At 36.8% G+C, this 15,312-nt stretch overlaps 1 protein-coding gene across 1 annotated transcript in view; it reads left to right on the plus strand.

Annotated features, from left to right (window-relative positions):
- The first annotated feature begins 8,369 nt into the window (after positions 1 to 8,369).
- Positions 8,370 to 15,312, plus strand: part of SHOC1 (shortage in chiasmata 1) — a 52,256-nt gene continuing 45,313 nt past the window's right edge. Inside the window, exons 1-3 of the mRNA XM_062600236.1 lie at positions 8,370 to 8,429; positions 10,214 to 10,343; positions 10,964 to 11,045. Coding sequence (XP_062456220.1) covers positions 8,385 to 8,429; positions 10,214 to 10,343; positions 10,964 to 11,045 — 257 coding nt within the window. The 5' untranslated portion in view covers positions 8,370 to 8,384. The remainder of the gene's footprint in view (positions 8,430 to 10,213; positions 10,344 to 10,963; positions 11,046 to 15,312) is intronic.

Here is a 15,312-nt window from a genome sequence, read left to right on the forward strand (position 1 = left end):
CACTTAAAGAGAAGATGCTATTGCACTGAGTCCTTGTAAGCTATTTTTTTGAATTTTTTTCCCCATGTTGTCTTTCATTTGGAACAGGATGATCAAAAGAGGAGTGCTATGGGAAATCCTTTTTCAAACCTGAAGGCTAAGAATGCACCCCAAATTTATAAAAACAAAGTTGCTAGCATCAATATTACCTGCCTGAGATGCTAAGCCTGTTGAAGCACCTCCAGTGTAGGAATGTGGTGGGTGCCTGTTGAGTCACAAGAGAAAGAAATCCTATAAATTAAGGTTAATTTTTTTTTCTAAGACCATATATATCCTACAACTTAGTATCTCCCTTTTCTATGGTTTGTAGCACCCTTGCAGGCTGTCAGATAATGAACTGTACCCATACCAGCTCCACAGATTTCAAGGGGAACCCATGCTTCATACGCCATCAGGAGAAGACTAAAGAGCAATCATGACAGTAGGGCTGGTACCTCTGCCACCCATTTTCACACCACCACCTTTACTGCAACAATGCACACTTAAGAACTGCCCTTCTGTTCTGAGACTGGCATTGATAATAGTAGGCTTACTGTGCACTGAATATATATATGGATAGAATGAAATTAAATTGAGGGAACCAAGACCAGTGAAAGCAGAGTATAAAAGCATGTATCACAGATAACAAATAGTTAAATAATAGGAAATGCATTAAGGGGCTATGAAATAAAAATCAGCCTGAGGGAAAGAAAATGTCAGTTTATAGGGTGATCTTTGATGATGTTTTGTTTAGTGTTTCACAATTAGATAACAAACAAGTTTTTAATCAATAGCCATCATTATCCGAAAATTTTAAATTATAATCTGCCCCCCTACAATTTCACTGAGAATTTTAGCCCAGCTGTTTTGCCTTGTAGTTTTTCATTGAATGTATGTTCATGTCTCAGTTAGCCAAAACACAAGTATTGTCTGAGCTAGTGCTTCATGCTTTCACCAAGTTTCCATAACTACCATAGTTGTGGCATATTATAGCATCTTATTATCATGCCATGGAATGTCTTAGCTCAATTTGTAAAATGAATCATAATAAAACTCCATTCTTAAAAAAAATAGTGGATTTTTTTTTTCTTTAAAGATTTGATGTGACTCCATAAAGTTCGGGGCTAGCACATCTTCACAGGATTAGTCACATTAAATAGGTCTCCTCCATCATGCAAAGTCTCAGGATCGGAGTCATCTTCTACTGTCACCCTGACTCCTGTCTTATTTAGTAAAAAATTGATTTTTCAAAGGTATTTCAACAAGCATTCTTAATATTAGAATGGTAGTACTCAGCTATTATTTGAAATTCCAGGGCTTAGTGGACAGGAGTGTTTTTCATACCAAAAACATTATAAGGAAAGATTACATGGTCATGCTGACACTTCCTCCTCAATAAATACAGTTTATAAAAATGTTCCAAAAATCTTTATTGTTGTATGTGAACAGCCACATACCCTCCACACGTATTTTTTCAAAGAAGATGGCCTACTAAGTATTCAAGAACTGTTAAGACAAAAAAGCTTTAAGTTCACAGAGTTTCTGTGCCGATACAATAACACCTTTCATTAACATTGATTTCTTTCTACTTTGGAAGCAAATCAAACTGCAAAGAAAATACATCAAAACTTCATGAAAGCACTGCACTTTTATTTCAGGGAATATTACCAATGCCAGTTCCTCTTTTGAACATCCTCTCTTCTGACAGAGGAGCTGTTTTCTTAGCCCAGTAGGAAGATCTCTCATTTGGGCAGGTAGCTGGAGAGCTGAAACTTCTTTTCAGTCTCTGTGAGATTCTTCAGCCTACACTCTGCTCTTGTGACTGGAAGCTGTTTAATCTAGAAGTGTAACAATGACAGCCCCTAGTGGAGTACAATTACATTCACAGTAGCTTTTCACAAAACCTGTTTTTTTAACTGCAAGTACTGCAGCATTTGTGATACCTGGATGTGTATTTTATTATAAATTCTGGTGGTGAATGTCTATAACCATAAAGTTCCCACATGCTTCATGCAATCTAACTAGATATTAACTATGTGCCCTGCTTCATCAAGTCGTTTATATTTTTCAAGAACAGCTTATAGCATTTCACTAACCTCTCTGTATTATTTCTAGACTTACTAATTACATTTTCCACTTTTTTTTGGGGGGGGAGAAATTGAAATGATTACACAGTTTTATTGCTTTTTTCATGATTCTGATTCATAAGTAAAAATATTTTGATTTGGTATTTGTTCTCATTTGAGGAGGCACAGTATTATAGCTGACTTTAATATCTTTGCTTTCCTGTTCAGTCTTCAGATGTCTCACTTCAAAGTAGAATTTTTATTTGTTCTTCCTTCTTTTATGAAACACTAGCTCTTTGCCAATATCACAAGCAAGAATTTTACCTTGATTTAAAGATTTTAATTATCTTTCTCTTTGTTATTAAGAAATTTGGCAATTCTGGTTTGAGATGTTCTGACAAGATGCAATGTCTTAGTGACTAAAATGATCTAATGTATGATATAATCTAATCCAAAGTAGCTATTAAAAAGTAAGCACTGAGGTAGTACTATAGGTGTGAGCAGTGTTGCAAAACAAAGGCCCATTTACCAAACCATAACAAATTTTTAAACAGGAACATGTTTACTTCTGGGATAAACTTAATCTTACCAACCTGTATTTCTTCATACTGAGGCATCAATTTAAGAGATGCATTATGCAGCTGTTGCAACTACAGCAGCTGAACCTAAAAAATAAAAGACTCCATAGTTACTGCTTACCAGATCACTCCACCGTTTACTTCACTCACCCCAATGCATCATTGCTCTAAAATACTGTAGGGTTTTCTAAGAACGGTTTTTCTAAGAATGGTTTGATCCTCAAAGTCACTGTTCTCTTTTCCAGCACTGTAATTAAAAATGTTGGCTAGCACATCTTCACAGGAAACCAGGGAAAAGAACTAAGTTGGATCAACATAAAATCAGAAGGACAGGCCCCACAGTCAAATAAAAAGTTATTGAAAGATAATGTGCCCATGAGATGAAAAGTCCAGCATGTGCATTAGTCAGTCTTCGGAGGTGCGGAGGCCTCTGGAAAAGCCATTTTTGAGCATCTTCCACAGGGTGCAGATACCAAGAGTTTGCATTGTTTTCGATGGATGAGATTTTTTTGTACTGCAGTTAGTTATAGTTGATATCATCTGAAACCATGCATTTTTAATGAAAGATGTTTAGATAACAACGAGTCATTCACATGCTTGTGTTTACAGTCGCTTTCCAAACTTCTAATGCATCTGTATGTCATGGATAAACCCTTTTTAATTTTCAGCTAGAAGACAGAATTATATCAACCACAAACCTCCCCAAGAATCATTCATTAAATAGAAGGACCAGTATGAACTAAATGTCAAAAGCTCAATACTGCAACAATAAGTAACTGACATATAAGATGTCAGCTTTATTTGATGCAGCTCTAACTTCTGACTGCTAGTTGATTCCCAGGCTGATGTCTTAAATAGGCATTTTAGCCTAATCTTTTAATTATCAGAACTTAGTGTCTTTGGCAATTAGGAAATGACTAACAACGCAGACACCATGCAGGGCAACTGAGCATAACAAAAGGCAAAAATGTCAGATTTCAGAGTACCAAACAGCCATTCTTTAAGACAGTTGCTTTTGCAGTAAGGAGAAAAATATAGCTTTTTTTGTATTTATGATACAAAAGAAGCTAAAACTCCTTCTACTAAAGTTAATAACAGCATTCCTGTTGGTTTCAAGAATGCTGTTTCAGCATGTACATTTATATGGATTTACCTTGTATTTGGGCAAAATTTCCATTGATCAAGGTAGTCTTGATGAGATAAGGGCTTCAAACTTTGCAGCTGTTGCCAGTATATTCTTACCAAGAGACTAACAGTTGTCATTATGTCTTTGCTTTCAAATAACAGTATCAAGACTGAGATGTTTTTCCAGAGATGTCCATCAAAAAAGTAGATCACCTGAAAGACTTTGGATCTTTAGGTGGGTGTGATTGCTTCTGCACGCTCAGATAAAGACGTATTGAAGACAATTTTACCGACATCAGTTAAATATCAATAAATGATGACTTTAGCTACATGATTCAGTTGCAGAAGAAAAACCTGACTTTGTTTCTTCTAAAAATCTTCATCAATGGTCAGACAAGTGCTTTAAGAGTCTTATTTATCCTCTGGACAGCTTTTTCCATGTAAATTATCTTTATTTTCAGACTGTTACAGATAAGACCGCAATTATAAGGCATACTCAAAGAAATGATATTGACAAATCTATTCACTGCCGTATACAGGTCTTAGCTATATCTTTCTAATTTTTTTTATCAATATCATTTATCTGCAGGCCTGTTTTTTAAAGAATTTTAATTTGAAAGAAATCATTCAAATTTTTAATGATATTTTAACAGCAGTCCAGTCCAAGCAGTGGAAAAGTTCCCTTTAGTTAGAAAAAAGAATGATGGACAAATAAATCGTCATGTAAAACAGAATACAATTATACTTTAGCTAATAAACACAACTGCATACAATTAGATTCTCATTTAGCAAAAGAAGACTAGTAAGCTAAAGTGGTCTTGCGTTTGACCATTCAAATGGTTAACAGTCACTAACAGGCTAAAAATCGATTTACTTTTTGAAGGAGGTTTTACTTATTTGCTTAATTTTTTTTCCCCAAAAAAATATGATTTAATATGTCATGATGGCAACCTATATATTAATCCAAACAATGATAAAATAGTTTAACAGGATTAAGCACATACTTATTCCTGAGGTGATTAAAAATGTAACTACTGAATGAAGTTATTTGATAAACTTCCACATAATGTGGAAGAAGGGACAGGCCACTTTGGAGGAATGTAAGAACTTTGTCAGAGTATGCAGGGATGTGACAAGGAAGGCTAAGGCCCATTTAGAATTAAATCTACCAAGGGATGTCAAGGACAACAAGAAAGGATTCTTCAGGTACATCAATAGCAACAGGAAGACTGGGGAAAATGTGGGCCCACTGCTGAATGGGACAGGGGTCCTGATGACAAAGTATATAGGAAGACAAGGCTACTGAATGCCTACTTTCCTTCAGTCTTTACTGCTAAGGGCAGCCCTCAAGAATCCCAGAGCCTGGGCAGAAAAAGTAAGTCTGGAGAAAGGAAGTAGTCTGTCTGCTACAGGGCACCTGACCAGGAAGAGAAAGTCAATGAGGCCTTCTATAGACAGCTGGAGGTAGCCTCACGATCACAGACCCTGGTGGTCATGGGGGACTTCAACCACCCTGACACCTGCTGGAGGGACGACACAGCAAGGCACAAACAGGTCAGGAGGCTCCTGCAATGCGTCAATGATAATTTCTTGTCACAGGTGGTGGAGGAGCCTATGAGGAAGGGTGTCCTACTGGACCTTGTCCTAACCAACAGAAGGACTAGTTGGAGATGTGAAGGTTGCGGGCAGCCTTGGCTGCAATGATCATAAAATGGTGTAGTTCAGGATCCGGCAGGAAAAAAGTAAGGCAATAAGCAGGATTGCAGCCCTGGACTCCAGGAGAGCAGACTTTGGGCTCTTCAGAGACCTGCTTGGAGCAATCTCATGGGTTAAGGCCCTAGAAGGAAACGGGGGTCCAGGAGAGCTGGCTAGTATTTAAGCATCACCTCCTCCAAGCTCAGGTGTATCAACCACTCCTCCCAGCTTGGGATCATCAGCCCTGTAGTAGACACCCACAACAGTGTTCCCCATGTTAGCCTGCCCAATAAGCTCTCAGTTGCCTCCTTCTCCTCCACCCCTAGGCAGAGCTCGATGCATTCCAGTTGCTCTCTCACATAAAGAGCAACTCCACCACTTCACCTCCCTGGCCTGTCTTTCCTAAAAGGCACGTAGTCATCCATGATAGTGTTCCGGTCATGTGAGCTATCCCACCATGTCTCCATGACTGCAATGAGATCATGGCCCTGTGATCGCACACAGATCTCCAGCTCCTCCTGTTTGTTCCCCATGCTGTGTGCATCAGTGTACAGGCGTTTCAGAAAGGTAGTCATACAACAACTTGTATTTTCAATGTATTGCTGTATCACTCTGCTAAATCAAAAAACTCCTGTTAACACCAAATACCTTCAAAAAAGTAGAATCTAGTATTGAACATCACACTCTCCATGTGTGGAATATTCAAATGAAACTGTCTGGAAAATATTTGACTCTGGTAGTTGTTTCCTCAGATTTTTCTCTCATACAAGCTGCTACCATTACATGGAAGAGAAAAGTTAGAGTTTTCATTACTTAGGTGTGTTTATTACTTTAGAAGTATTTTCATTTCTCCTTTAAAGATCACGGAAGTTTTCTGGTATCTTCTCCTGAAATAATGATCAAAAATCTCCTTTTAGATATTAGGTGGAGTCTGCTTCTGACCCCATGCCTGTGCTGCTCGTGAAAGCAAGGCCACACCACAACTCCACATCCAAAAGCACAGTTTGAAAATGAGTTTCTTCCCACCCCGACTCCTCCCTCCCCGCCCACGCCGCCCTCACGGTTCCCGCCCGCGAGACCAGCAGCTCAGTGGCGCCTCCCGCGGCTCGCATACACCCCGCCAGGAGGGCGACCGTTGGGGGGCGGGGCCTGTCCTCCCGCCGCGCGACCGTTGGGCGCCCTGCGCGCCAGGGAGCGGCAGCCAATCAGAGGCGCACGTCGTGCGTTTCTCCCCCTCTCCCCCCGCCATTCCGCGAGGCGAGGTGGGGGCGCGGCAGAGCGCGGTGGCCATTTTAAGTCGCGTTTTGCTTTCGTTGTGCTTACACAGGCGAGTGCTGCTCGCACGCCTGTTTGAGGTGGAAAATGTGAGATGTATCTGATGGAGAGAGTTATGGCGTTTACTCATTAAGCAACACACTTCTAAAAACCTAATATTTCTAAGTAGCTAATAAACACGATTACCACTAGATGTATTAGTTCTTAGTTATATCATTGAAAGTAATAGTAATAGTTGTAATTCTGTTGCTTAGTATTATGTGTTTATACTACTATAAAGAAATCCTAGAAATGATACACTATTAAGTTGTAATGATGTTTTTGTACTTAAGGTACAAGTCTGTCTCTTACATAAGCTTATTCTGTCTTACTCCACCTTCTCACACAAAATCTTTTGGATGTAGAAATGAGGGAGAGACCAGCGGGCTGTGCAGCAGGATTGACTATCTAAGGTGTCCCTGCTGGTTTGGGTCCTCATCACAGCCTTAACACTGTCTGTAAGCATGTACACTGCTACCACTGGAAGACACCCCGTCTTACTTTTCTGCTTGTTTTTATTCTCTCCACTTTCTTTTCTTTTCCTGAACCCATCTCTTCACCACTCCAGCACCTCCTTTTCTCCACTCAGACTCATCCCAAATAAAAACCAGTCCCTAAGGACTTGCTAGTCCAGGGTCCCAATTCTGTTACATTTGTAACCAAATCTAATGTTTCCAACACTACTCAGTTGGGCCTCATGGTATTACTGATAGCTGCAGTACCAGATGTAGGTGCTTTTGAGTCTTCAAGACTCCCTGCTGATCCTACCTTTCATGCAGTAACAGTGTATTTCATTTCCATTATACGGTTTTGGACAAAATAATCTTACTTTAGCTTTGACTCCTCTAACTAATTGTAATTAACTGCAAGCAATGTCTCATGCACACCAGAGCAGGAATATAACCTATTTTGCGCATGTATCCTATCTCTGCCCTTTAATGGTTTTCATCACGCTCTTGGTTCACAACACAGGCTTTGTTTAGAGGCCTGCTGTTACAGCAGGACCTGTTGCTCGCAACCTGCCTTTACAATCCCCTTTTTCTTTCTAAAACTGAAATAGATTTTTAAAAGTCCCCTCATTTTTGCATGAGCCAGTGAAAAACTAATGGTGTAGATAGTTAAAGTACTGTTGTTAAATTAGAATCCATATAAATTTATTAAATGAGTTTCAGTATCATGATTACTGTTGAAGACTGTCATTCAGGACGTAATTCAGGAGAGATACTTTGTATGCTTACATTCATTTGATATTTTGAAAAGTTTTATGTGAAGTTGCCTGTAACAGCAAGAGGCGTAGCCAAAATCCTCAACTCACTTAGATTAAAATCAGCTCTCCGTGGTCTATAGTTAGTCTGTTAAATTCTTCTGAAGGAGGAATATTGAATGCTTTGGGTATCATTATCCTAAGAGAAATTCCTTCTAGAATGCGTGTGTTAACACAAATTAGAAAGTTATTATTGGAAAATTATAATTTCAACTTTCTCTTGTATCATCTTTGTATAATATGGGGGGATTAAATGATACTTTATTTTTGGACAAAAATTTTTTTTAGACGAAGTGTTGGATACATCACGAAACAAGAAAGATAATGTTTGCAGCTTTTAAGTATCACTCAACAGACTATTTATATGAGGTATGGTTCTATTATTTCTCTCAATCTTATTCTACAAGACATGACAATAATTAAAATTTGGTACACAGTAAAAAATACATAGAGTACTAATTTCTTGAGAATTCTGTTTTAGTGAGTTTGTTCTACTGTACCTTTGCTGCAAATATGACTTTAATTCTCTTACTGATGGCGAAGTGATGCATTTTTTAAAAATTGGAGTATAGTTTTGCCAGATCTGAAGAGCATCAGTTTTTTGATTTTCTGTTGGAGAATCATGCTTTTTAGCTGGTTTCTTGTTCAGTGGGACTGAACAAAGGACTTCTGAAGCATAGAAGTCAATTAACTATCTTTTCTGGAAAATGAATCCAATTTTCTATCTACCTTAGTATCCGGGTAGGTAGATAGTATTAGGGTAATGGTATCCAGCACTGTATTACCTACTGGTGGTACAGAGGTGTATTTCTTCATAACGTTTTAGGTGTTATTCAAATTTCATGGAAATATTTTTGACATCTACAAGGAATATTTTGGTTTTGTAGTTGTTGATTTGTTAAGACTTTAAAATCTTATGAACTCTTGTTTTCCTTCCTGTCTACTTTTGTGTGATGCGGTAGTATGAATTTGCTTAGCACTGAAGCCCTCCATCTTCCCTATTTCAGTTTTTATATATTTACATTTTCAACAAGAAGCTATAAGCCAAAGAAAAAACTTCTCCAGCACAGTGGTGCTGTGCTTCAAGGGCTGTCTTTCATGTGTGAATGAAGCTATAAGCCAAAGAAAAAACTTCTCCAGCACAGTGGTGCTGTGCTTCAAGGGCTGTCTTTCATGTGTGAATGAAAGAGTGAGATATTGAGACATGAGGCCTTCAACAGTTCAGGGAGTGTGCAAGTACATACAAGTACTTATGCTACATAGATGAAAGAAATGCAACCTAAGACTGGTACAGTGGTAATACCTGACAATAGCTAAGATCCACAGCATAAAATACCTTGCCTATATCCCTTGTCTTTGAGTGCAAAAGTTGTTCCGTATAGTGCCCCTATATGATGCTGTAGTATTTTCTTGAGCTATAACTGCAGAAACTTCTACAGTTACTCCAACAGTATGCAAACTATCATTCAGTATTTATGTGAAAACCTTCTCACAGTAGTTCCACTAAGTTTGATCTTCTGATGTTTCCGTGGCACTTGTGAATAAAAACTGAAGTACATGAGCAAAACGTGTAAGAGGCTATAGTGGAAAAGAATTAAGTTTCAGGCTTTTCTGGCCTGAATTTTGAGAAGTAGAAGAGTGCTGACCAGAACACAGCTTGAACTTCTAAGATCACTTTGCAATCGCTCCTGTAACACTCACTAGCCTTAAGGAACCTGAGTCTTTAATGCTTGAAGCATGCCCTTTCTTCAGTATATCACTTATACTATATCACTTATATCACTTATACTAAGCAGTTAGAAATACAGCATCTGTGGGGGGATAAAAATTGAGTGTATCTGTTAAACTGTTCCAGAGGTGTATGCAAGTTACTGTATGCACCTGTAATTGCCCATTAGAAATTTAGATAGGTATAACTAAGTATATGTGCAGTTTTTCATAAGCGGAAGTGTAGATAAGGCTAAATATCAGGTGTCATAAATATTAAGCTTGTGTCCTAATTCTGACTGTATTGATTTACAAAAAAAAATGAAGTTTAAATATATAAGTAAAACCTTGAAAACAGAGGGACTGTTTGAACAGGTAGAGCACAAAAAGAATAAGAATGGAAGTTTATCTCTTAAAATTTTATTGTTTACTTTTTATTTGTGCAGAGCCTAGCAAGGCAGAAGTTTTCCATTTGTAGATTATCACTTTGTTTTCCACGCTGTTTACATCAAGATGAAAAGTATCACCTCACTGGACTTTTTGCTGATGATAAGTATAGGAGGCCTTGGACAAGAAGTAAGTTATAAAGTCCTGTATAGTTTAGACTCACTGTAATTAAAGAAAAAGCTGGTGATTAGGCATAGTATGATACATCCAGTAGAAAATAAAGTATTTCTAAAAGTGTCAATATATCAGTTCATAAAGCACTTGCAGTTAGTATATGTTCATTATCAAAGTAGAAACAAATGGATAATACATGTTTATTTATGTATAGTGTCACAAATAAGAGTAATTGAGAAGTTTGTAGAAATCTCTGGAAAAATTACTGTTGAATTAATAAAATACAGTACAATATGTCAGGAGTGTGCAGTTGTGGAAGGAAATAAGATGAGAAAATGAGTAAAACTGCATCTAATTAGTTGGGAGAGGTTTGAACGATGATGCTGAGATCTTGAGGTAATGAAAACGGGGGGGGGGGGATTTCCAAGTATAGAGGTAAAAATAAAATAAATAAGAAAATATTTACATCTTTCTGGTGTGTTTTTAGTTACTATTGCTAATGGAAACTAAAAGCATTTTTTCTTCTGTACATACTAGCCACAGTTTTGTTAGTTTCTGCAGTGTTTTGTACAGTACATAAAAGTAAAATCTCATGTTCTTGTTTGATTTTATTTGTTTCTCTGTTTCAGCCTCAGTTATTTCAACACAGAACATGACAGATATTTCTGTATTGGATCAATGGAAGAAAAGCTTGTCTGTGGAGGATTTCCTGGAAAAGTCAGTAACCTTAATTTAAAAATGTAGACAATTCCTTTGGTATCATTTGAGTACTTTCTGAGTCATAAACTAATGGTAATAACAACACAGAAATGTTTTCTGTCAGGTGTAAGCATACAATGCATATAGCTGTGTAAGCAAACATCCTGAAGAAGTCTGTTTTCTAAAACTACTATTTTTTTTTATGGAGTTCTTCGCTTTCTTACCTTTTTTATTAATTGATCTTGCAGCATATTTCTACTCTTAGGGAATGTCCCTGAAATCTGTGCACAGTCATAAAAGTAAACCATGAAGAGATTTTTCCTCCTACTCTCTTTAAAAAGGCAATTATCTCATCTACAGCTTACTTTAAAGGGTTACTAATAAACCTCTAAAAAAGTGTCAAGGGAAGCTAGAAAGCTATGCATTGCAACAATAGGAGATATAAGTAATTATTTTAAAATTCAAATAGCAATGCAAATGGCTGGTATGGCGACTAATATGAAAACTGTGTTATCTCTGAAATACAGAGTTCATTTTAAAAATAGGCCTGCAACTCAACCTTAGTCTGCATAGAACATGAAGAAAAAATGTTTCCATAAAACCAATAAATTGTGTGAATTTCTGCTCTCAAATTTTTGTCAGTCTGAAAGAAATGGAAAAATTACATTTCTTCCATTCTCCAGTTTTACAGACTAGACTGAAGTCTATGTTACCTTCAGAACTGCATAAAAAATAAGCTTTATGAAGAAAACTTGTAGTTGCAGAACTAAACAATCATATTCAGGAAATGTCAACACCATGGTTTACAGTACCTTATTGTGTCACTCTTCTATAATTTTCCTGTGATACTGTCTTTAGTTACATCACTACATACTATTTTTTCTTTATAATCCTCTCGTCATTCATGAAACAGAAATGATCAAGCTCATGAAATCGATCAGAACTATGTAGTGGATGAGGGTGTTGACTATAAGATTATGTCTCTGCTGTAGCAATGGAGAGATGACTTGTTTGTGTATGTGGTATTGCACGAGAAGGAAGTATAAAGCTCTTCAAAACAAAAATTCGTTGTTTCAGATACTGGTATCTCGAAGATAACTGGAATAAAAGGACATACATAAGAGAGTATCTGGAAGAAAATCTTTACCCTAAATTTAAAATGACTGATAACTCCCTTAATGTTCATCTTGTGTAATTCTTGGATCATAAATTAATGAAGATAATGGACTCTGGAGTGGTTGTCTTTTCTTGCTAGTATGCAATTTGTGAGGCTTGGTTAAGGAAGTTGAATGCTCCCTGTGGAACTGTTTATACTTTTGGTTCTGCCAGAACTGTGGTTTTGGGTAAGTCACTTGACCCAAAATCTCCACAGTGATCCATTGAATGTGATTCTGTTATTTTCTGAAAGAGTTGACTGGAGCAGCACTTGAACACTGAAAGTTCTGTAAAAATGCCAGCTGCTTTCAAAGACTGGAGATTTGGTATCTCAGTTGAGGCACCCATCATGAGTACTGTGGTCCTATTTTTGAAAGAATCTTTTGAAGATTATTTAGATTATTTTCTGGTTTTCTTTCAATGCTTTTTGAAATATCAAAGAAAAAATTAATGTAGTTGTTTTCAGTCTGATATCAATTAAATGGCCTATAGCCATATGCTGAATAGTGAAGATAATAATATTGAGTAATTTTCATTATTGGGTAAGTCAACAGATTTGTAGGAAAAAAAAAAATGTGTGATCACAATTATGCCAAATGCAGCAGCCAGTAGAACATAACATGCTGTCAGTCTTTACACAGAGTCCAAGTCAGATTAGAAATTCTCTAATATTTCAATGAATTCCTTTTGAACTTTTAACTTTCTTTTGACAGGGATTTAAAAACAATTCCATTTCTTTTTTTTTTTTTTGAAAAAAAAAACAACAAATAACTGGAAAATACGCTGCACTGCTTTATCCACTGAACACAGTAGTGAGCTGAATATTTTATTAGTGTCACAGGAGGATAAGAGTGGGTTTCCTGGTGACACTTGTTTTCTTTTCCTGGCTTATTGATGGGAAATACACTCAGTAGGCTGACCACCATTCTGCCTCTTGTTATTCCTTCTTCTCCAGGGAGTCCGTTCTCCCTCTCTCCTTCTCTACTCTGTATTTCCATGGTTGACTGCTGTCTTTGCAATATTTATCCTAGTTTCACACCTGTTTGTATCTGTGATATCTGTGTCCCCTGACGTTTTCCTCTCCCATCAGTCCCATTCTTCCAGTCCTATACAATTACTTCTTTTTCTCCTAATCTCTTTTTCCCGTATATTTCTCTGATATCTTTCTCATAGACAACAGTACCATAAGTACTGAAAAATTTCCTAAAATAGGACCATAGCCATGAAGCCAAAGTCTCAAAAAGTGAAAGAAAATTGAAAAAGGGTTTTTATGAATGTGTCAGGCAATGTTACTGATCTACTTTGTGGTATGCAGAGATAGGACAGTAAATTTTGAGTTCATATTTCTAGCTGATAATTATCATATTTATGAATGATGTTACTGTTGGCGAAGAGATTAGAGAGAAATACATACTCAGATGTTTTTTTTTCTTAGTGCATTTTGAGCATAAACGTAATGAGTTCCTCTGCTTTCTAGCAGATCAGCTACCCTAGACCCCATGACTCTTTGGATTGCTCTTTAGCTGTGTTTGGTCTACTTTGACAGTGTGTCTACCCTGAAGTCCTCACATTGCTTTGGGGAGAGAGGGTGGGTAGGAAGAGATGATAAAAATTGTTCTGGCTGCAGAGATATGCTGCTCCTGACCATCTCTTCTGCTATGTGACATTAGATAAAAAATAAACATAATACATAAGATTTAGAAATTGACTGAAATGTGTATATATGTCATACTGTTTGTGATAGGGGAGGGCTATGGAATATGTCCTTGGTGGCAGATCAGTACAAATGAAAGTAAAGTTGCATAGCTTGACTTTATGCTGCCTGTTTGCACTGTGTGTGTGCTGCCTGTGCTCCCATACTATTCTGTATCTTCTTGGATTCTTGTATTTGGATAGCTTAATGGAAAATATTTGATTACCTTTTCAGTTTTTAAATCAGACCAGTGTGTATCAGTGTAACCAGTATATTACTACCTTTTTAAATAAAACAATTTAGATTTTAAAAATTTATGACACAAAAGGAATTATAAAGTGAATTATACCTGAAATGATTTTGTACTCTAATCAGCTTGAGCTATGGAGTTGGACTAATACCAGAAGCTGTATTGAAGAACAATTTAAATTACAATCTGACTCTACAGAAAAAAATGAGAGTTATTACCTATAACAGTTCTTATCTCTCTGCCTTCACAGAGTGAGAAATGTACTAGCTTCCTGCAGAACCCATGCAAAGTTATCTTCCAAGGCATTGTCTAAACTAATAACATTAATAAAAAAAGAAATCCTTCAGGAAGTTATTCTGCAGACCCAGTAAACTGCACTATATCAACAGTGAGCAATCTAACAATCAGTTAGATGCCATGTCAGGGTTAATTAAATGTCAGTAACGAAGAAGTTGTTCAAACAACTGGCACCTACTTTTCAACAAATCGCTCTTTGTGTCTGTTATTTTATCTCTGTTATTTTATCACTGAAATTAGTTATTCATACCATCTACGTAAACCTGAGGAAAGCAGTGCCCGTATCAGTCTCCAGTTACGGAAAAAAATACGTAATTTTACTTCATATATTTTTAAATTAAGTTGACTTAGTGTATATACCAGCAAAAAATTAACTGGAATCAAAATGTAAAATAATAGCAGGAGCTAAATTTAGGAAGAAATTATGTGTTTGTGCTTCAGATGCTTCAAGTGCTTCGCATTGTGTTTAAGACAATGTAGGTAATTCAGCAATAGTGGCTTTTCTGTGAGTAAGATTAAACATTATTAATACACTTAATTCATCACAAATCATTCTAAGTATTCTTAGTGTGGAAAATAATATACTGGCAGGCATTTGAGACTCAAGAAACAGAGGAAAGAGAGGAATGAGCAGTAAATGCAGTAAGTGATTATTTTGGGGTATTTAAAAACTAACCTACAGTAGCTGCTATTCAGTAGATTTACTGCTGAGAAGGAAAAGAGAGTGAATAATGTGATAGGTAAATTTAGCAATAACACCCAATTCCTTCTCCTAGTCAAAATATGAGATGATAGGAAACAAGCAAGAAGCTGTAATTTCTTCCAGCATTCCAGTATGGATAGAGACAAGTACTAAGAATAGTGCTAGGTGTTCTCTGGACTAGTGTTCA

This window comes from Rhea pennata, chromosome Z (genome assembly GCF_028389875.1).
Source record: "Rhea pennata isolate bPtePen1 chromosome Z, bPtePen1.pri, whole genome shotgun sequence".
NCBI classification, from domain to species: domain Eukaryota; kingdom Metazoa; phylum Chordata; class Aves; order Rheiformes; family Rheidae; genus Rhea; species Rhea pennata.